Source organism: Pantherophis guttatus, chromosome 2 (genome assembly GCF_059756535.1).
Source record: "Pantherophis guttatus breed Tessera chromosome 2, ASM5975653v1, whole genome shotgun sequence".
Lineage (NCBI taxonomy): Eukaryota > Metazoa > Chordata > Lepidosauria > Squamata > Colubridae > Pantherophis > Pantherophis guttatus.
The window spans coordinates 33,489,325-33,512,427 of NC_142064.1; the positions used below are offsets into that span (position 1 = coordinate 33,489,325).

At 38.1% G+C, this 23,103-nt stretch overlaps 1 protein-coding gene and 1 long non-coding RNA gene across 3 annotated transcripts in view; one reads left to right on the top strand and one right to left on the bottom strand.

The window, feature by feature from the left end:
- CDK7 (cyclin dependent kinase 7) overlaps positions 1-23,103 on the top strand; it is a 34,656-nt gene that overhangs the window by 6,185 nt on the left and 5,368 nt on the right. Inside the window, exons 1-8 of one of the 2 annotated variants that reach the window (XM_034441046.3) lie at positions 8,782-9,191; positions 11,888-11,947; positions 14,283-14,316; positions 16,679-16,746; positions 18,382-18,450; positions 19,542-19,652; positions 20,311-20,429; positions 22,856-22,955. In XM_034441046.3, coding sequence (XP_034296937.3) covers positions 8,991-9,191; positions 11,888-11,947; positions 14,283-14,316; positions 16,679-16,746; positions 18,382-18,450; positions 19,542-19,652; positions 20,311-20,429; positions 22,856-22,955 — 762 coding nt within the window. In that variant the 5' untranslated portion in view covers positions 8,782-8,990. Of the gene's footprint in view, positions 1-8,781; positions 9,192-11,887; positions 11,948-14,282; positions 14,317-16,678; positions 16,747-18,381; positions 18,451-19,541; positions 19,653-20,310; positions 20,430-22,855; positions 22,956-23,103 lie in introns of those variants that run through there. The other variant, XM_087885749.1, reaches the window with a different exon arrangement.
- Positions 12,740-16,074, bottom strand: LOC117679261 (uncharacterized). Its single transcript, XR_004595333.2, has 3 exons — positions 15,934-16,074; positions 14,796-14,885; positions 12,740-13,200 (listed from the first exon to the last, which is right to left on the bottom strand). It is a non-coding gene; the product is annotated as an uncharacterized LOC117679261 (long non-coding RNA).

A 23,103-nucleotide genomic window follows, 5' to 3' on the forward strand; every position in this document is an offset into this window, starting at 1 on the left:
AATTTTTTTCTGCAACCTCTTGGCCGAAGAGGTGGTAAAAAAAATGCTTTGAAAAGTCTCTGACGATCCCAGCTGAGTTGCCTGATCGCAGAGAAAAAAATATCTCTCTGCCCATCAGGCAACTCAGCTGGGATTGTCAGAGAGGCTTTTTAAAAAATACCTCTCTGCCCATCAGGCAACTCAGCTGGGATCATCAAGAGAGGTATTTTTTAAAATGCCTCTCTGATGATCCCAGCTGAGTTGCCTGATCGGCAGAGGCTTTTATTTATTTATTTATTTATTTATTTATTCGCATTTCTATACCGCCCTTCTCCTTTCGGACTCAGGGCGGTGAACAGCCAGATAAAAAACATCTATACAAACATCACAATTAAAATAGAATTAAGATAATTTATAAATTTGGCTCATAATTTAAAACTTGTCAATTAAAATAAATATTAAAATTTTAAAAATTTTAAAACTAACCCTAAAATCAGGACAGACCAGCTAGTTGAAAAAAATGAGTTTTTAGGGCCCGACGGAAAATCCGGAGGTCGGAGATCACTCGTATCTCTGGGGGTAGATTGTTCCATAGGGTAGGTGCCACCACAGAGAAGGCTCTCCTCCTGGGGGTCGTCAGCCGGCATTGTCTGGCCGACGGCACCCTGAGGAGGCCCTCTCTGTGGGAGCGAACCGGCCGGTGGGAGGCTATTGGTGGCAGAAGGCGGTCCCGTAAGTACCCTGGCCCTAAGCCATGGAGCGCTTTAAAGGTAATCACCAACACCTTGAAGCGCACCCGGAAGTCCACCGGAAGCCAATGCAGCTCGCGCAGGAGAGGAGTCACATGGGAGCGCCCCGTCGCTCCCATAATCCCCCGCGCAGCCGCATTCTGCACCAGTTGGAGCCTCCGGGTGCACCCCAAGGGGAGCCCCATGTAGAGAGCGTTACAATAGTCCAGACGAGAAGTGACGAGTGCTTGAGTGACCGTGCGTAGGGAGTCCCGGTCCAGAAAGGGACGCAACTGGCGTATCAGGCGAACCTGACAAAAAGCCCTCCTGGCCACGGCTGTCATATGCCCTTCTAAGGACAGCCGCGCATCCAGGAGGACACCCAAGTTGCGGGCCCTCTCTGTGGGGGCCAATGATTCGCCCCCAATAACCAGCGATGGCGTCAGCTGGCTATACCGGGACGCCGGCAGCCACAGCCACTCGGTCTTGGAAGGGTTGAGTCGAAGCCTGTTTCTCCCCATCCAGACCCGCACGGCCTCCAGGCACTGGGACATCACTTCCAAGGCATCATTGGGATGGTCTGGGGTGGAAATGTACAGCTGAGTGTCATCAGCGTACTGATGGAACTCCACCCCAAAACCACGGATGATCTCACCCAGCGGCTTCACATAAATGTTGAACAGGAGGGGCGAGAGGACCGACCCTTGCGGCACCCCACAAACAAGGCGCCTTGGGGTCGACCGCTGCCCCCCTGTCAACACAGATTGCGACCGGTCGGAGAGATAGGAGGAGAACCACCGCAAGACAGTGCCCCCCACTCCCAGTCCCTCCAGCCGGCGCAACATGATACCATGGTCGATGGTATCAAAAGCCGCTGAGAGGTCTAATAGGACCAGGATAGAGGAATAACCCCTATCCCGGGCCCTCCAGAGATCATCCACCAACGCGACCAATGCCGTTTCCGTGCTGTACCCAGGTCTGAAGCCGGACTGGAGCGGATCCAGATAGACAGCTTCATCCAGGTACTGGGGAAGCTGTCGCGCCACCACACTCTCAACAACCTTCGCAATAAAGCGAAGGTTGGAGACTGGACGATAGTTAGCCAAAATAGCCGGATCCAGGGATGGCTTCTTGAGGAGAGGCCTCACCACCGCCTCTTTCAAGGCGGCCGGCAGGACACCCTCGCTCAAAGAAGCGTTAATAATCCCCTGGAGCCAGCCTCGTGTAACCTCCCGGGAAGCCAGCACCAACCAGGAGGGACACGGGTCCAATAAACATGTGGTTGCGTTCAGCCGTCCCAAGATCCTGTCCATGTCCTCGGGAGCCACAGGATCGAACTCCTCCCAGATAACACTCTCAAGGCCTGCCTCAGTCATCTCGTCTGAACTAACCCAGTCGGCGGCCAAGTCTTCCCGAATCTGAGTTATTTTATCATCCAGATACTGTACAAAATCCTCAGCTCGGCCCTGCAAGGGGTCCTCCCGCGCTCCCAGATGGAGGAGGGAGCGGGTCACCCTAAACAGGGTGGCTGGGCGGTTATCTGATGACGCGATAAGAGCGGCAAAATAGCTAGATTTCGCCGCTTTTATCGCCACTAGGTAGGTCTTAATATGAGACCTTACCAGTGTCAAGTCAGACTCGGAACGACTGGCCCTCCAACTGCTCTCTAGGCGTCTTTTCCGGCGCTTCATCTCCCTCAGCTCCTCGGAAAACCAAGGAGCTAAGTGAGTTCGGTGCCGGGTCAGAGGCCGCAAAGGCACGACCCGGTCCAAAGCCCCGGCAGCCGCCCTATCCCAGGCGGCCACCAGGTCATCAGCCGAGTCATGAGCTAGAGTCTCAGGAAATGGCCCAAGCTCCATCTGGAACCTATCAGGGTCCATCGGGCGCCTGGGGCGGAACCACCTGGTCGGTTCCGCCTCCCTGCGACGGGGTACGGCGGTCAGAAAGTCAAGTCGAAGGAGCGAGTGGTCAGACCATGACAAGGGTTCGATATCTACATCCCCTATATCAAGGCCACTCAACCACTGACCAGAGATAAAAACTAGGTCCAGAGTGTGTCCCCCCATATGAGTAGGGCCGTGAATTACTTGGGTCAGGTCCATGGCCGTCATGGAAGCCATGAACTCCCGAGCTACCTCAGATGTTTCACCGATGGATGGCAGGTTGAAATCCCCCATGACCACAAGTCTGGGGGTATCAGCCGCCACCTCGGCTATAACATTGAGGAGCTCGGGCAGGGTCGTTGCCACGTGGCAGGGAGCCAGGTACGTGATCAACAGACCCCTCTGCACCCCGCGACCCCACTTCACAAAAAGGGACTCACATCCGGCTATCTGAGGTACAGTGGTCTCCCTCGGATCAAGACCTTCTTTTAGAATGACCGCCACCCCCCCGCCCCTGCCCTGAGCTCTCGGCTGATGAAATGCCCGGAAGCCTGATGGGCACATCTCCACGAGGGGAACTCCCCCCTCATGGCCCAACCAGGTCTCCGTGATACCTGCCAGGTCCGCTCCCCCCTCCTGAATAAGATCACAAATGAGGGGGGCTTTATTTACCACGGACCTGGCATTACATAACATCAGCCGGAGACTCGGGCGCTGAGACTCTAAGCAGCCTGGGGAACGGGAAGAGCTAAGGGGGCCGGGGCACGCAATAGCTCGAAGATAGCGAGCACGAGCCCCCCATTAGAAAAAATGCTTTGAAAAGTTAAAAAAAAAAAAAAAGTTGGCCACGCCCACCCAGTCACATTACTCCCCACCACCACCAAGCCATGCCCACAGAACCGGTAGTAACAAATTTTACATTTCACCCCTGGTCTGAAATATCGAGTTGGATATCTCTATCGACTTGTGATAAGCAATATGATTGGTTAGCCTTGTTTTAAAACATGCAGAACACCAGACCTTGCCTCAGGGTATGAATTGTGATAAATGAAACAATTACAATGCTGAAACAGATTTGCTCAATTGCTCTCCCCTCCTTCCTTACTGAACAACTAATCTGTATTTATGCTATTTAGACAGTCAAAGTAGTAAGAAAACTGCCAGAAATCAAATGTAGAAAAAATATTGCAAGATCAGCATTGCAAAAACATTTGGGTAGTTATTTGTGCAACACTGCAGTGGCTTGAAATTATTCCAAATGTTATTTTTTAATTATTTGGAAATCTTCTGAAATTACTTGATTTCAGGAGACTTTAATTCCGTTTAGAAATTAATGTCTAATTCCATTTTCTAATCCTCAACTGTGCCCTACTGTATTTTAAGGTAAAGGTAAAAGTTATCCTCGCACATATGTGCTAGTCGTTCCCGACTCTAGGGGCAGTGCTCATCTCCATTTCAAAGATGAAGAGCCAGTGCTGTCCGAAGACGTTTCCGTGGTCATGTGGCCAGCATGACTAAACGCCAAAGGCACACGGAACGCTGTTACCTTCCCACCAAAGTGGTCCCTATTTTTCTACTTGCATTTTTTACATGCTTTCAAACTGCTAGGTTGGCAGAAGCTGGGACAAGTAACGGGAGCTCACCCGGTTATGCAGCACTAGGGATTTGAACCGCTGAAGTGCCGACCTTTCTATCAATAAGCTCAGCGTCTTAGCAACTGAGCCACCGTGTCCCTTGGACTGTATTTTATCATTGTTTAATTTTACATTTTTGTTGTTCCAAAACCACTCAATTGCATATTTAATTTCGGTCCTAAAATTTAACTAAGATGGCAGCATTTGGTTTGTTACAGTTTTCCAGTTGGCACTCAGATGTCGTCTGGCTTGTGCCCGAGTCAAATGGAACCTGTTGTTGAGTGAAGGAGCTGAAACAATCACATGGGAGTGAAAGAGAGAATGTCACTAGTATGTATGAAAGCAGTAGAAACAAATAGTTAAGGTACTGGAGTAGGAGTGAGGAAATCGGATTCTAGTCCCTTCAGCTACAGCTCACTGGATGACTTTGTGCCAGTTCTCTTTTAGTTCAGCCCACCTCACAAGATTACTGTTGTGGTATCAAATAGGAAGGGCATTATATATATCAGCTTGAGTTCCTATAGGAAAGACAGTAAACGAGTGCATGATGAATATCATTCTAATCAGCAATGTTGCAAGAATTGATTTTTGTTTCTGCTAAAAGATAATATTTTATTTTACAGCGTGGAGGTCCAGAATAAGGTGGAGCATTGTGCAGTTTGTAACTGCTGAATAACGAACCATTGTACTTACAATAAAGTCCTTCTTCACTTTCTCTCTCTGGATATTAAAGGAGGTCAAAGGAAAGTTTTTTTTCCCAAAGTGCTTTTGTGAGAGACTAAAAGGTAATCGCTTTAGAAAGTGGTTATGTCTCATTCAAAGAGAATACTGTTTCAGTAACAGAAGCATCCACTTTAATTGCCTGATGAAATTTATTTTTTCATTCTATTCAGTATAGTTTCCTTATAGTTGCTATTGATAAATTAATAATTAAAAATAGCTAGTATTAAAATGACAATAATAGCCTGAAGATAACCATGTTGTTTTCAGAGTTTGAACAATGCAGGATTAGTTCCTTCTAGTAAGTAGCATGTCCTTCCAAACAACTCTGAGAATTAAACTTAATTTAGCCATATCAAAATTTGACAAATTTTGTTAGTGGACTCATTGTACAATGTAATCTACAGGTATGCACAATATTCTTTCAGAAAAAGAAATAACCCAGCTCTTCCCTTTCTGAGTGCTATACTACCTCAATATACACAATTGTTAAATTTGGTTCAGAATAGACAGGAATTTATTTTCATATGTCTATCTTTAATCCTAGTGACTACATTGTAATAAGAAAATATTTGTAATATTTACTTGTCAATCAGCTAATACCAATGAGCTCAGATGAGTTCTAGAAATTTCCATGAATTGCAGTGTATAAGAATTTCTTGCGTACATTTACTTTGCTCCATCAAAATGTCTGTTTCTTACAGGGAGTTCATCACTTGCACATCAAAACATCTCCATGATTGGGTTGTTTGAGTCACTGAATCAGGGAGCTGGAAAAACGTGTGCTGATTGATGTGGGTAGCACTGATTTGTACACTACTAATATATAAATCAAGAATGATATGAAGTATAATTTATAGTATTTAATACTTAGTACATGATAATACACATCAGTGAATTATATGAAGCACGTACAAAATTTATTTCTAGGGAGCAGCACTGAAACTGCAAATGAATATATTCATAGATCTTGTGATCAACACTTGATTTCATTTTTAACATGTACTTGCTATCACATATATGTTTTTATGACAGGAAAGAGGAACTATACAATCAAAGAAGAGACATGTTATTTGAAACAATAATTTTTTACACAAACTTGAGAAGAATTTTCATCTGTTTAAGTAGGAAAAGGATTCAAATTTACAATGCAAATGTGTATGGAAGGTTTTTACTAAATCAGTAGGTAAATGTCCATTAAGCCATTCACCTTTTATTATTGTAAAAATACTTTTGTGTATGATACCGAATGTACTGTTTGCATTTCTACTATTGTTTGATATATTCTTCATATGTATTTTAAGATTTGTTCTATATTAGCATTTGCACAAAACCCAAATGAATTCTAATTACCAATTATAGACGGGTGTGAAACAAATAATACAAATATAGCAAACGCCTCTGGAGAGTTGGCTAATAAAAACCACAGTACAGAATCTTGAATGCACCTCCTTAATAGAATGTACATTTCAGTGCTGCCTGCCTTTACTGAAACATACTTTGTGCACTTTCATTATTTTTTCCATTACTTACCCTTCTGTGAAAAAAGTATTTGTCCTCTTAGAATTTCTGAATTTTTGCAAACACTAAACGTTCCTAGTGAAATATAAAAGGAATTTAAGTAAATAATTAATATTTGGTATTTATTTCATTTCATAAAGTTACCCAACATATAATATGCTGATAATGAAAAAAAATATGGCACTAATTCCTTTTTTAATGTATGGAATTGTTAAAGAGAGAACAAAGGGCAGTTGTTCTAGAATTTAACAATCAAGCCCTGCAACATGCCAATCTGACAAGTATTACTTTCATTAGACACATTCTCATCCCCTGGGTTTTAAAAGTATGCAATGGTTCACTCAAATTTCTGAAGATCTCTGTAAAAATGTCATTCTTCTAAAAATGCCTGTCAATATAGAAAAAATGCAAAACATTTCTAAAGCACTGATATATAGTCATACTTTGCAGACTTCTGGAGGAATGTTCAGTGAATGATATGAGTCAAAAGTAGATTTTTTTCATAGGCATTATTGTATCTAGAAGGAATTAAACAGTGCATTTCACAACAAAAACATGTGAAATGTTTGATGTTTGATGTGACTTGCCATCATCTGAGATGTACAGAATTTTTCAGGAGACTACCAAGTCATTTGGCCATCAACTGAAGCAAGACATGCAGCCAGATAATAATCCCAAACATACAAGCAAATTTACAAAAAAATAAATTCAAAGCAACTTCACTGTATTTGAAATGGCAAAAGTTGTATGAACAATGAATATTGCCAGGAAATGTGGATATTCCTTACTGGAAGTACAAGACACGCCTAGTGGAAAAACAGCTAGTTGCATCTGCTACAGGTGCTCAATTTACAACCACAATTGGAACCAGAAAATTTGTCATTAAGCTGCACAGTCATTAAGTCAGGCATTATGTGACTGCATTTATGGCCCTAGTCATTAAGGCATTTATGGCCCAAGTTATTAAGTAAATCACCAGTATCATTAATTAAATACAGCTTTGCCCACTGAGTGCTGCTTGGACACTAGCTGGAAGTATTGCAAACAGATCACATGATCACAGGATGCTGCAAGTGTAAAGGCAAGCCAGTTTGCCAATGATTCAAATCATGAACACGTGACCATTGAAGTTGATGTACCAGTTGTAGCTTCAAGGATCGGTTGTAACTTTTTTCAGTGTGTCATAATGTTGAATCGTTAAATGAATGACAAGTTGAGGACTACCTGTTGCTAGGGTTCAATAACCAGCCCCACAACTGGAAAAGAGCTAAGAGGATGTCTGACCATTATGCTATTTCATCTCAGAAAGATCACCATTAGATCCGTTTTACAGTAGTGTTTTATTCAAGGCTTGGCCAGTCAAATATTGCAGCAAATTGGAGGTGAAATTTAAGGAAAAGAAAGCAAATCAACTTTCAAATATGTTTCACCAAAACAATTCACTGTCTACAAACAGATGAATATTTCTGACTAACTGAAGAATGATTTTAATCTGGCAAGATTTTAATACACTCCAGCTCTATGTGTAAATTTTAGCTGGAAGTCCAGATCAGTACCAGCCCTTCCTCTGAATAAAAAATATTGATATTACCATCAAAAGTGTGGGCGTGGAATTTAGGATCTCACCAACAGATGCTACCAGTATCTGAATAGCAGACATGACAGGGATCAGATAAATTGGTCCTAGTTGTCTTCTCTGACATGTGATTCATTATAACTGATTTCTAGAGCAGTGTATATACATACCAATTAGCAAATGCAGATTGAATCCTCTGTGGCAGAGATGGGTTTCAGCAGGTTCTGACCAGTTCTGGAGAACCGGTAGTGGAAATTTTGAGTAGTTCTGAGAACTGGTAGTAAAAATTCTGACTGGCCCCACCCTCATCTATTCTCTGCCTCCCAAGTCCCAGCTGATCAGGAGGAAATGGGGATTTTGCAGTAACCTTCCCCTGGATTGGGGAGGGAATGGAGATTTTACAGTATCCTTCCCCTGCCATGCCCACCGAACCGGTAGTAAAAAATTTTGAAACCGACCACTGTGGATTATTTTAACGGGGGTATTTCCCCAATTCCACATAGCTGGCCACTTAACTGAACTCTAATTATTGCATGTTTCAGGTCACCTTACTAGCATAAGCAGAACACCTTAAGTGATTTATAAAGTGCTGCTTCTCTCCGCTTCTCTCAAAATGTTCAATGTGCCATGATCGTGATTAAAACGTATTACAAACTGGGTGCAAAGCATCTAAGGAACAAAACGTGGCAGATAATGTCATTTAAAAACTGAAAAATTCTGTATCATGTTTTCACTCATAGGAAGTGCGCATTCCTTCCAAAGCCAAGTTTTGGAAGGGAATGCTGCCGCTGCTGCTGTTCAGTCGAGCTAAGCGCCTTATCCAATTTTCGCGCTCCCCCCCCCCCAAACACGTTTCCTTGACAGCGGAGTCCCGGCGCTGGCTGTTGCGCTCTTCGCGTTGGACGCCGTTACCCGGCCGGCAGAAGCGTCTTTGGTCAACGTGCGACGCATGCGCAAGCATAGAGTGCTAAGCCGGAAGCCGGAAGCGGCGGAGTGGAATTGCAGTTTGGGTTTTCGGAATTTTAAAGATCCTTTCCAGCTACGGAGGGTTTTAAATCGCTTTTCCAGGCTTCCCTGGTCCCGCGTCGTCATGGATGCGCGAGCGCGAGCCAAACGCTACGAAAAACTGGACTTCCTGGGTGAGGGCCAGGTAAGGAATAGCGGCCTCGTCTGCCTTTTAATTCTGGTCTCTGTAATTCTGTTTTGTGACCGTAATAAAATTTATTTTTATATATGGAGGGAAATAGCCCAGAGATCATCTTTTGTCTCTCGAGGTCATTCTAATCTACACCTTGCCTTTTTTTCTAGAAGGGAATTTAGGAAGGTCTTTCTTCCCTCTGTTTCCAACAACCTTGCGAGGTAGACTAGCTAAGAGGTGAAAGCGTGGCTGCCTGAATTTTAGGAGTCGTTACATTTGGCGATAAACGTTCACTCAGTAAATCGTGTGCGTCATGCCAACATAACTGCTGTCTCACTTCGCTTTTCTGAAGCGCTTTGATTATTTTTAATATAAAGGAGGCAAACGAATACACCAAAAAATGCCTTTGACTTTGTCATCTAGTCCTCCCCAGGATCTTTGTGCAAACTCTTTTTTATGCCGCAGATCCTGCAGAAGAAGCATCTTCTCTTCCCTCATCAGACACTTTTTTTCCCCTCAGCATTTTCTTTTATTCTAATCTAGGCCACTTTTTTCCCCCCAAGGAAAGTAAGCTGTGGCATTTCTGGCTTCTTGAGATCTTATGTAATCCTACACATCCCTAATTTGGAATCAGTTTACATTGATCTCTGATCTTTAATTATGAGAAAATATCCTTCGATAGATATTGGTGTAACATAGTAAGCTGTAACTGTCTGTTTTGGGCAGTACCACCTCATTCCCTAATACAGAAAATTGAGTTATTTGAGTAAACCTCAGGCAATAAGCATGTAATGCAAATGCAGCCTCTAAATTTGCTTTCTTCAGATTCGTGTTTCACACAGCATTGTGAAGATGTAGCTTAGCAATTAGAAAGTAAACAGCAAAATAATCTATTAAAATAGTGGCAGAGAACCAGACTTAGTCTGAAAACCAGTGATTCCGTGCTTGGTATCTCAGCCTATACTCAAATATTTTACTTCTTCCAAACAAATGGTCACAAAATATTATTGTTATGCAGTATGTTTATCTTGATTTAGACTGTTTGCTAATCATCTGATTAAGAAAGTTGTACGAACTGAGGTTAATTATTAATGGTAATAGAAACAACAATTATAAAGTAATGCCAAAAAAGAAAATAGCTCTGCAAAAGGATAGTGATAAAAAGACAGGAGCTCTCTTTTGGGAAGCTGATGCTAGAGACTGATATTAAATTTGACAAAATATTGTTGATATCCCTAATCTTTCACCCAAAAAGAAATTAAATTCTATAGCATAGCCTTTTGAATGTTTGCTAATTGGACAAATAACAATGCATTGCTTCTGTATAGGAAACTCTTCTAACTAGAGATTTACAGTCTTTTGGATGAATGCTTTGTAATGTTAAAGTCTCATATGTATGTACTTCACAATAATTTATAATGTTTAAAATAGCTTTGCCTTGAAGTTTATGCTGTAATTATAGGTAGTCCTTTACTTACAACCATTTGTTTAGCAACTGTTTAAAATTACAACAGCATTGAAAAAAGTGACTTGCAACTGATCCTTGTACCTATGACTGTCACAGCATTCCTATGGCCATGTGATCAAAATTTGAGCATTTGGCAACATGCATGTATTTACAACAGTTGCAGCATCCTGGAGTTACATGATCACCATTTGCAAACTTCCTATAATCACAGTCAATGGGGAACCCAGATTCACTTACGGACCATATGTCATTCACTTAACTGCAGTGAATTGTTTAACAACTATGACAAAAAATATAAAATTGAGCATGATTCACTTAATGTCCTTGCTTAGTAATAGAAATTCTGATCCCAATTGTAGTCATAGGTCAAAGATTTATGCACAGTTGCTTCTCTGCCCACTGCCAGTAAAAGTGTTGCCAGTGCATAAACTGACATGTCAAGCTTTCTGGAGAAGACCTTGTTTTCATGTTCTAGGATGGATGTGCTGCTTGTACCGCTGCATTTTATTGAATATTTTGCATAATTTTACTACATATTTCCCACCCATGAAGAACCAGTTGTTCTTCAAGAGCCATGGTGATGGAGCGGTTAGAATGTAGTATTGCAGGCTAATTCTGCCCACTGCCAGGAGTTCAATCCTGACCAGCTCAAGGTTGACTCAGGCTTCCATTCTGCTGAGGTCAGAAAAATGACTCAGATTGTTGGGTGCAATATGCTGATGTTGTAAACCTCTCAGAGAGTGGTGTAAAGCAGTGGTCCACAACCCCAGGCCACAGCACACTACCAGATCATGGCCTATTCACAACCGGGCTGTGTAAATGGTGGGGCCAGCTTTCGTGCGCATGAGCACACAGATCAACTTTTCGCAAGTTAAACTGTGCATGCGCAAGCATGTGCACCAGTCCGCCACTCGCACGGTCCAGCTCCCCTCTCCCCCCTGGGCCACCAAGCTGCAAACGTTGAGGAGCATTGCTGTAAAACACTGTGGATATAAGTCTAAGTGCTATTGCTATTTTTCTTCAGGTATTGCTGAACTACAGTTTATACTTACTGTACAGACTACCTGTACTGCTCTTGGCCATCCTGAGGATTTGAAATTGTATTTGAAATTGTATTTTCAGGTTCTGAAAGAACAGATTCCCCTCTTTATGTTCCAAGTAAATAAAACTGGATAATGATGTTGCTTTATCTTTGGAAAATTGAATTGTTTAATATTTAGGGTATTTTCTCTCTCTTTAGTTTGCTACTGTTTATAAAGCAAGAGACAAGAACACAAATCAAATTGTTGCTATTAAAAAAGTAAGTCTTATTTTGGCTCTATTTTATGCTTTTTCAGATCATCCTTTGTTTAACCATAATTAAAAATGCAGCAATGATTTTAGATCTGTTTAACTATATTCTGAAGTTGTTTTTCAACACACATCCTGATTTTCAAATGTACTTCATATATTGTAGGTATCATGTTGGCATCATAAACAATATCAATTTAGGCCTCATGGTTATCAGTTGATAATGAGTCATGTCTTAACAATATGTGTAAATCGGAGCAACTGATGACCATGATGCCTCAATGGATGGAGGGAGGACGGATGAATCTACACATTATGGCTTAGAGCTTCATGAAAATATGGAGTTCGAGAAAGCATATCTAAAAATGTTGGCTTATACATGAAGTTTTCTTAACCATAGCTTGGTATAGTATTTTAACAAAGCCAGTTCTTTCACTTCTTGGAGTTTGTAATATTACAGCAAATGTGTATAAAGTAGAATGAAACTTTAGATTTGTGGTTTTTAAATTGTTTCTGAAGAACTGTAGCATTTCTTGAGAGCTTACCAAAAAAATTGGAAGAAATCATTGATAATAGCAGGTAGTCTTCCCTGAAATTACTTTACTACTACTACTGGTTTTCTACTGTAATTTTCAGATTAAAAAAAGCATTTAGTGTATTCTAGGCTACACCATTAGTTCAAGGGAGGCAGTATTTAGATACAGCAAGTGTGACCAATACCCTGTATATACATAAAAGGGACATATTTTTGAAAAACACTAATATTTTTTGCAGAAGATAATGGATTCCTCTGCAAACAACATAAATTGGAAAAATCATTTAATTAAAGTAAAAAGAAATAGCCTGTTTCTTGTATATCAAAACATAAGAATTCATCTTATTTACCATAATTTTCACTCCATAAGATGCACTTTTTTTCCTCCCAAAAGTGGGTGGAAATGTCTCTGTGTCTTATGGAGTGAATATGGACGACAGGCAGTGGTGAATGGCGGCAGCAATCTCCGCCACCTGGAACAGCTGATTGGCGGTATTCCAGGAGGCCGATCTAACTGCCGATCAGTTGCTCGGAGACGAAGCTCCAGCCTTCCCCGGTGGAAGACACGGAGGAGGCAGGCTGTTTACTGTTCACTGCAAGGACGCTAGCCAGATGAATATCAGATGGACGCTGGGAGGCAGAGGCAGATTTTTTTTTCTTGTTTTCCTCCTCTAAACCTAGGTGTGTCTTATGGTCAGGAGCATCTTATGGAGCGAAAAATACAGTACCTGAAAAGAAAACCAAGAGTTTTTCTCAAATAATTTATGTTTTATCTTACATTTTCTATAAATACAATAACAAAGAAAGTTTGTTTTGCTAAAATGCAGTCTTAAAACCATCAGCAGTTCTTAATACATTCCATGGCTATAGGTATGGTACTTTTGCATCTGCATTTGCAGCAAGAAAATCAGTCGTAAGAAGTCATGGCTACATTAAATTTAGGACATTGATCTGTTATTGTTTTTTAACCTGCCCATTCTCAGGTAGAATGAAATTAATAAAGCAATCATATTATTCAAGACTGTGGTATAATCTGTAGTGCTCATTCCTGTTTCCCAGTTAATATACCCTGTTGCACAGTCATTCAATATTGCCCCTTTTATGATATCAAAATTCAGACAGCAAGTTTATTGAGCTAGACAATAGCCAATATAGGTAGATATATTGTCTTTGAATTGATGTTGCAGCAATAAGGTCTCCTTACTGGTACGTTGATGATAGCTAGTATATATTGTATCTTATCACTGGATCCCATTCTGGCATTAAAGTCTCCTCCAATTAAAACATATGCAGTAGGGAAATTTAAGTCTTCAAAATTGTTTTACAGTTTGTCATAATTATTTTTAAATGAAGATTTGGGCCATAGGGGTAGTAGATAAACATTATTAACTAAAACCTATTGCATCCCTGAATTTAAATTTGACATATGAATCACAACTTTCACTATACATAATGTAAACTATGTATAGACTTTCTTGATTTTTGATGGTATTTGTGAAGTGGAACAAAGTTAAACTCCATATATAGGTCCACAACTTTTTTACATCATACCTTACTAAACATGATTCTTGATTTACTGTGACATCTAGTTAGGATTGGCACAAATATGTAATTCTACAAAACATTTGTAAGCACTAAACTGCTAGAAATATTTGAAATAAAATATATAGTAATATGTGTAGTTTTATGAATATGTATAAATAAACATGTATATTTATTTATATGCATAGATATTTGTCTGTTAAAGGTGTTACTGAACTGTTGCAGTTTCTGACCTGCATATGTTAAAAGGGAATATTCTGTGTTCTAGATAAAACTTGGACACCGATCAGAAGCTAAAGATGGTAAGTATCTGAAATACCCAATAAGTAAAAATTTCTTTGTTAGGTAGCTTCTGAAAGATGAAATAAGGAACGGTAATTAGGAGGAAATCCCAGTTCACATTTATTTATATACTCGAATTATCCCTGTCACAATTGGAAAGACACTCTACAGTTCACAATATATATCAAAACAATATCATACAACATCCCCAATAAAGCAGAGAAAAGAAAACAATAAACCAATCCCAACATAAATTTAAAATTGTTGGTGTCAACTCCTATCACAAAATTTTAAGAGAACCTCTGTTTTTAATCACTTCTTGAAAGCCAACAATATAGGGCTGATCTAATTTCTAAGGGGAGGTAATTCCAAAATGCAGCAACACTAACAGAAAAAAAAAACATTTGCAACCCTCTAACCCCCTCACTACATGAAATTGGAGAATCACCATCAGTTTCTCCTGGGATATATGAATTGAGAAAAAAATCCAGGTGCTTACCAGAAACGTTTTGAATTCATAAGGCAATTAGAGCAGACTATCCAAAAAGTCTGTTTGCTTTGCAAGGTTTTTAGTAGCTGCCATAATCATCTGGAAAAGGAAGGGATATGATCATAACAAAGGGCAGATTTAATTTCCTTCCATATGCAGATCATAATATCTCATCAGACAAAACAAGCCCAACTGCTTACATGTTGTGACAAATCACATGGGACAAGCCCACAGTTGTCACAGAGGCTATGAGCTCCCAAACTCTTAACACCTCTAAGACTTCAATGGAAATTGAAGTCACCCAACACCCAAAACTCAGCAGATTTTAACACCAGCCTTGAGACCACATCAAACAGATGAGATACTCAAAACCTAGGAGTGAGAAATCTCTGACTGCATGACTTTGTTGCCTTTGCCTACCCAGGTCTCGGTACTACACGCTGCATTCACATACTCATCTACAATGAATTTGTAAAGAATAAGACCTTACTTACTAAACCTGAACCTCAGATGACATGACAAACAAAATTACTTAAGCTGTTCACCTGATTCGCAATCAGGTAGAATGAACAATATGGCCTTTGAACTTAATCTTAAAGATTTACTGCATATTAAGGGTAGCTGATATCTGAAGTAGACTACTTCAGGCTCTTCGCATGCTGTTGAGTTTGCAATTATTGGAGTGCCAGTGTAGTGATATTGTGGATATAGATAATATAGGCACATGTAATTACTGTACTCTGATTAATGATGCTTAGAAATTTAAAATTCTAAAGTGTATCAGTATAGATATGGGCACCTAATTTTCTACCCCATAGAAAATAAGCTCTTATCTTTCTAGTCTCCCTTTGTCCCCATCACAACCTACTGTAGAAACAATGCATTTTGGAGGAAATGTGGCATCACATGGGAAAATGCATAGGGATCTAGCCTTTTCTGGAAATAGTTTTTCCCCATGACTTAGGATACAAAGAATGTGAAATATAATTCTACTCTTTTTTCTGTAATATGTTTGAGTGAATCTTGGATATACCGTATTTTTCGTTCCATAAGACATACTCCCCGCCCCCCCCCCAAAAAAAGGTGGTGGAAATGTCTGTGCGTCTTATGGAGCAAATATTGCGTCACAGACGGTGAAGTGTATTACCTCGGGTCCCCAACAGTGGACTAGTGCCGATCCTTTGGTGAATTGCAGCCAGGCCGTGGCGGTGGGGTCCTTTTACAGTGCTGAACCCCGCCTCTTCTGTCTCTTTTTCGCAGTGCAGGAGTCAATAGGCAGAGTTGGCACATGACAGGACACCTATATGTGGTCCTCTCAGGCTCCGCCTGATATTTTTTTTTCTTGTTTTCCTCCTCTAAACCTAGGTACATCTTATAGTCAGGTGAGTCTTATAGTGTGAAAAATACAGTAAATGGAAATATTCAAGAATGGTGTGTTTGTGTAAATTTTATGAGGAAAGTTGATGCCATGCTTAATCTATTCATCATGAAACTGCTTTAGGATACTATTAAACTAGTTTCTGTAATTCACCATTGAATACAAAGATAGGAAATTGTAGGAATCTCTCTGAAACTTGCTTTCTTTTTAATTGGAAATTCTACTGATTAAATCAGAAACATAAAGCAATTACTGTACAATTCTTACTTGGGGAAGTTTTCTTCTAAGATCTAGAAGAAAAGTCCAGAACAAGAATCTGGTCCTTCTAAGAGGGCTGATCACTTCAAATAGATTTGGGATTTTTAAAGTTGAATCATATGGGCATTACACAATTACAAATGTATACATAAATCATCAAGACAGAATTATCAGCATTGAGCCCTCCTTATTAATGCAGTCTTTGAAACACCTAAGGTACCTCAAAGTCTTTTAATTTTATGTTCTTTCAAATAAGGTATAAATAGAACAGCACTTCGAGAAATAAAACTGCTGCAAGAGCTTAGCCATCCAAATATTATTGGAGTAAGTATGAAGTATTATCTAAAAAAATATTTGTTATGTTGTTACCTTGCTGTCAATATAATTGGCTAGAAATTATTTCTATGAGACTTCCCAGAAAAATCAATCTTCTAAAGTTGATAGGAAAAAAATTACTTGGAAAAGCCATTTGTGTATTAGACCTAATTCATTACATTCTTGTATAAGCTATTTACCTATGGCACTTTTCTGTTCACCCATGTACTCTATGTATGTTAGGATAATATGAAAAAGGCAAATGGCATGGTTCAGTTTCAGGTAAATCTTGATTATGTTAAAGTGGGAAGAAATCATATATATTGCAATAAAAGAATGTAATCTTCTAATAGTAATGAACCCCTTAGTTTCAGATATTAAGGACCCAGATTGGGGGGCAATATGCTGAAATTTTAAACCGCCCGGAGAGAGCTATAAAGCACTATGGGACAGTATATAAGTCTAAGTGCTATTGCTTTTGATAAGTGCTATTAATTATGAATCCATGAGCTGAATTTTTGGAGTTACTTGCTGAGAAAGCCTTTATTAACTATTATGCTTGAGTTCCAAGGGAACTCAAGACACTGAAAAACATATCTTTCAGTTAAAAAGAACTTTGCAAACTTAAATCTCTACATATACCCCATGTTACAGTATGAATAAATGTATGGCCAAAAACTAGTAACAATATGCAACAGTAATTATCAAAATTATAAGGATTTATAATAATAATTATAATTCTCTTTAAGAATCAAACACCCTTTCAGATTAATATTCTACTGTTAATATTCCCTACATATGGCAGAGCCATCACAATACTTGATATATTTAAGAAGTTGTCAGACTGTGAGGAAAACAGACTTCTTACATTGATTTATTTCTGCTAACTTTTTGGTTTGAGATGGAATGAGTGGAGCTTTTCATCATATTATTGTTTCTGCTATGTATGATTTAGAAAACATATTCAAAATGCCAAAGATAAGAGCAAACAGCTGCAAAGATGGAGCAGAAACATTAACTCTGTTTTATTTATTGAAGTATAATGCTAGCACATAATTTAACATTCCTTTCTATTATATCTAAATTGAGCCAGCATACCAAGAAGTCAAAAATGCTGTTTCTGGTTTGTGTATTATTTATGTCAGTTTATCCTGCCTTTCAGAATATATACATAGTAACAAGGAAGGTTATAGAAAACATTAACAAGCATTAATAAAACCATAGTATATACTTCTAAAACAAGGAGATAATTCTCTTTAAGAATCAAACACCCTTTCAGATTAATATTCTACTGTTAATATTCCCTACATATGGCAGAGCCATCACAATACTTGATATCTTTAAGAAGTTGTCAGACTGTGAGGAAAAGATGTGTGTTTCCTCACTTTAAAAAATTTCCAGTTTAGCACTCCTGGACACAGCAGGTAGCTGGATCCAGTATCACTTTGGGACACTGTAGAAAAGTAAGAGTAGCTAGAGCAATCACCTGATAACTTAGCATGCATCCCAGCTAGCTAACACTGCTTGTGAATTGGCCAAGCAGGAAGAAGATACCCCAGGTTATTTTTCTCAGAATTTCTTTAAACCTGGACCTGTTTCCGTTTATGAAACAAGAACAAACATCTAAATGTCTTTTTCTTCCAGCTTCTTGATGCATTTGGACACAAATCAAACATCAGTCTAGTGTTTGATTTTATGGAAACTGATCTAGAGGTAAGACTGCTTAAACTAATCATTTTCCACTGGTTTAACATTTCCTGTAGAGGAAAGTTTCATTCTTTATACATAGTCAATAATCATAATCACTATGCATAATCAAAACTCATGGGAAGAAGTCACAAAGTTGCAGGAAAAACTAGGAAAAATAGAAAAGTAGAATGTGTCACTTGATTTATTAAATAAACCTAACGAATTGTTTTATGTCTGAAAATATTTCTCATTCCTTCAACTTTAACTTGTCCTTGAATCCTTTTGAGGTATCTTATTGCTTTTAAGTCTAAGAATGTGTAACTGAAATGATTATCATTCTGTCCCTAATTCCATTTTCTTTGATTGAGAATAGAGGTTTTCATCCTCTAAGTCATATAGGAAACATGATACGGTACATGGCATTATTCTGAAGACAAGTAAAATAATTGAGTCATACTGCAAAACAACCTATTTGATATAGTCCAAAAAAGTAACAAGTTCATGCAACAGAAGACTGAAGATGATAGTGCTTTTATCAAAGAGTAAATTGCTTAAGGAGGTATTCATTTAAATTAGACTTAAAATATTCTAATGAGATGTGTCTCAGATAACTTTTTGTTAAATAGAAACTGTGGGTCAGCTTGATCATGCTTGTTAGAGAGCCATAGAAATCAATGAGACTAAGTTAAGACAAACTGATGTCCTAAGATTTAATAATTCTGAACTTTGTGGCTCAGTTCCTACCATTTACTTAAGCCAAAACCAAGCAAGTCACATTAAGTGTGACTCCAATCATTGGAGTTTGTAAACTACAGGTTATAGCTTAGTATCTTGTGGGAGCACTATAGAGATTTCACAAAAACATATAATCTTTAGCCGAAAGTAGCCTTGTCACTCGGTAAAGCTGCATTCCTAATATCATTGAAGAATTAATCTTCTGTAAGTATGCAGTGAAAAGTATTCATTATTCTGGAAACCTCCATGTTTGTTGTTCCTCACTACTATTCCCATGAAGTTTTGTACCATCTGAATTGGTCTGTTCTGTATTTGAATACAGACGTGTGTAAACTTAGTTATTAAGTGGTTGCAGTTTATAAAAATATATTTATTTACAGGTTATAATAAAAGACACTAGTCTTGTTTTGACACCTTCCCACATCAAAGCATATATGCTGATGACACTTCAGGGATTAGAATATTTACACGAACACTGGATTCTTCATAGGGTAAGTAAGCATAGAGACAAAATGAACGGACTTCCAGCCAACAGTGATCTTCTTAGAACAGGAATTGGGGGACTAGAATGATGGAGCTCTTTGTAAATTCTTTGTCTTGGTCTTAATTAAATCTGAAGTGTTAATATCTAAATCAAATTTCATTTATTTGTCTAAGTAGTTTGCAGTCATGTTACTATTTTTGTCCTAATAGACAATGGTGTTCTTTCTGAAAGTATAATACCTCTCACAAAGCCAATACTTTCAAATAATACATCATTTGGATTTATGGTATGTTTTAGTAACTTGCTCAGAATGCCTTCAATGGTGGAAAAACATATGTTGCTAAAATAAAGAGACATAACAGATAACAAACTGATCATTAGGGTAAAAATATTTGTCTTAAATTTTTATTTGTTTCTAATACATTATGGACTTCACATACCCTCAGAGACAGAAATAAGCATAAAAGTTTAGGTATTTTTTCTGTTTGGTTGTTCAATCATATATGTACGTAATCTGCTTCCTGCAAACCTATTTCTCAGTACATGTTTTGATATCTTGATTTATTCCTTTTATAAGTGTAAAAGTTACTCCTTTTCTAAACAGAAAGTATTTTTATTTGAATATTACATACTCCTATCATTTTTACTCAATCTCTCTTTTCAAGGATCTTAAACCAAATAATTTGTTGCTGGATGAAAATGGAGTTTTAAAACTAGCTGATTTTGGTTTGGCAAAATCTTTTGGAAGTCCAAACAGAGTTTATACACATCAAGTAGTCACAAGGTAAGGAAGAAAACTTCAATGCATATAAATAAGCTATTCTTATAATCATTTTATAGCCATATCTTAGAGAAGGACAGACTGTATCATAGTTATTGGGTGAGGTGGGGGGATTCTCTTGCTTTGGGGATAAGGAAAAGGTCCTATATACGTAAAGCATTTCAGAAGAACAGACACTAAAGATGTTTCTGGTACTTATTTAGTGTAATACTAAAGTAAAAACAGTAAATTCCATATTAGCTAAATATAAATACAGTAAATTACATAGTGGTACATTAAAAACAGAGCTTAATTTATGATGGTAGTATAATATGAAATATATTTTCAGATCCTGGGATAGATGAACATTTTAATCATTATTTCCTTTCCTTCTCATTATATATAATGATACTGAATTGGAAGGTTTAGATTCCTGCCAGATTAGTTTTAAACAGAGATTATGATATTTTTACAAAATTAAAAAATGTTTAAAAGTCAATTTTTCAGAGGTTTGCTGTTATTGTTCAGTTATTTCACCTTTACATGGGATGTAATTACTTTTTCACATGACTATACTTCGTAAGAAATGGGAAGATGGAGGACAGGCAGCAACAGCTGTAAGGAGCTCTTCCAAAAGTAAATTAGGTTTTTCTTTTTTTAACGTATATATAAGTATTTTTATATTTTTAACTCATTCTTAATCTATTTTTAATCTATACTGGACTTTTACAAATACATATATAAAATATACTTTTACAATAGTATATTGCCTTGCAATATAGTCACTGCAATAAAGATCCTGCCTTACAGAAAATAATGTGAGCATGCTAGGAATAAACCTTGTATTTGATTGTTCTTGTGATGTACCGGGTAAAATGCACCAAAAATGACTTCTCCCTACACTTAGAAACTACACTATGTAGCATGGATACAACTGTGGCTGATAACTAGATTACACCATCTCTGTTTTACAAATAATGCTGTGGAAAAGTCTTCAAGGACCAAAGCCATGTTGAGTAGTGATGGTGGTAGCCAATATTTATAAGGCCATCTAATTATGCCCATGGCATATGGAAAATTGTGTCTTAAAATGTAAGAAGAATAAATAATACAAAGCATGCATTAATAACTGATAGAAAGAATAGGTGCATTGTGTGTCAGTGCAAGTAAGAGAAAAAGATGACGGATTTAACAAAGGTTGGTTAAACTTGGAGAATGCAGTTAATTACATGTAGGAAAATAGTATGGATTTAATTATGAATGAAAGACTAAAATATATCTCTAATGTGTTGTTTGTATGAAAGTAGGAAACCATAGATTGTTGTTGTTACATTATTACAGTGACATATTCCACTTAACAATGATAAAAATGAATTTTGGATAAAATCATGCAATATTTTAAATGAATACAAATGAGGAAGAAATTATTTTGTTAAACTATAAAGAACAAATGGGAGCACCACAATAGGAAAGTATGAAAAAAAACTATTGGTCTATGAAGTGACCTAAAAATAAATTAGAAGAGCAGATGGTGAGAGTTAGAAAACAGTCTGTCTGTTTTGAATATGTGGTTGAGCATAAATGTATTCATATACACTTGGCAAAGAAAGTACAAATCTAAAAATGATTAATGTGATTGTGTTGAAGGATTGAGGGAATGAATAAGAATACAAGGGTGGTGAGTGGTTTTGAGTGGGGGAAAGATCATTTTTGGATCTTGGGGGTGTGGAGAATGGACATGGAAGGAAATGGAAGAAATGTAAGTAGAAAGTTGATAAAAGGAAATATACCAATTGCTGCATACCTACTCGGTTATGTGAAAATGAGATCTGATTATGCATCTTTTCCATACAACTATTACTTACCAATAACTTTAATTCTTCTAAGAACTTTCAGTGCATGTGTTACTTCAGAATTGCCTCTATTGTTAACATGAGTAATTACAGTTAGGACTCATTCAGCCTAATGGTGAATTTAAGCTGAATTAAAACCATGAAGCTTTTTAGAAACTCTGCTTTTGAAGATTTGGTATTAATGATATTAATTGTATTGTTCATTACTTTTTCTTCAACTTTTAAAAATATTTTTTCAAGTTAATTTTAAGGTATTAATCTGTAGGAAAGGTCTATACTTAAATATTTTCATCCTCAAACACAGTGAACAAGTTAGTAGTTTCTCTCTCTCTCTACATAACTTGATTATGAAAAGGATATAAAATATCTCATACTATGGTAAGCTTTTAAAGATGTACTATATTACTCATACATGATTTTTTAAAGAGATTTGTTAACTATCCACCCATATTTCATTGTTTATATCTGATTTCTTATCTGCATTTTTTCTTTATATTGTTTTAAACTTGTACTTTGAAAAAAAAAATCGACACATTTGTACCTTAAATCTCTTCAGTGAAGAAAGACAATGTAATCTGATTGTTACCTGTTTTACAGGTGGTATCGAGCACCCGAACTATTGTTTGGAGCTAGAATGTATGGAGTGGGTGTGGACATGTGGGCAGTAGGCTGCATCTTGGCTGAATTGCTTCTAAGGGTAAGTATGGGACAGGGCTTGACTGAAAGTGATTGACAGATTAAATTTCACTTCTTGCACCATCATTCAGTCTGTTGGTGTTAACAAATAAGAGAACTAGGGAGAGTCTTGACTGAGAGATTTTCTTAGGTTACAGTTCTGCCCCTGA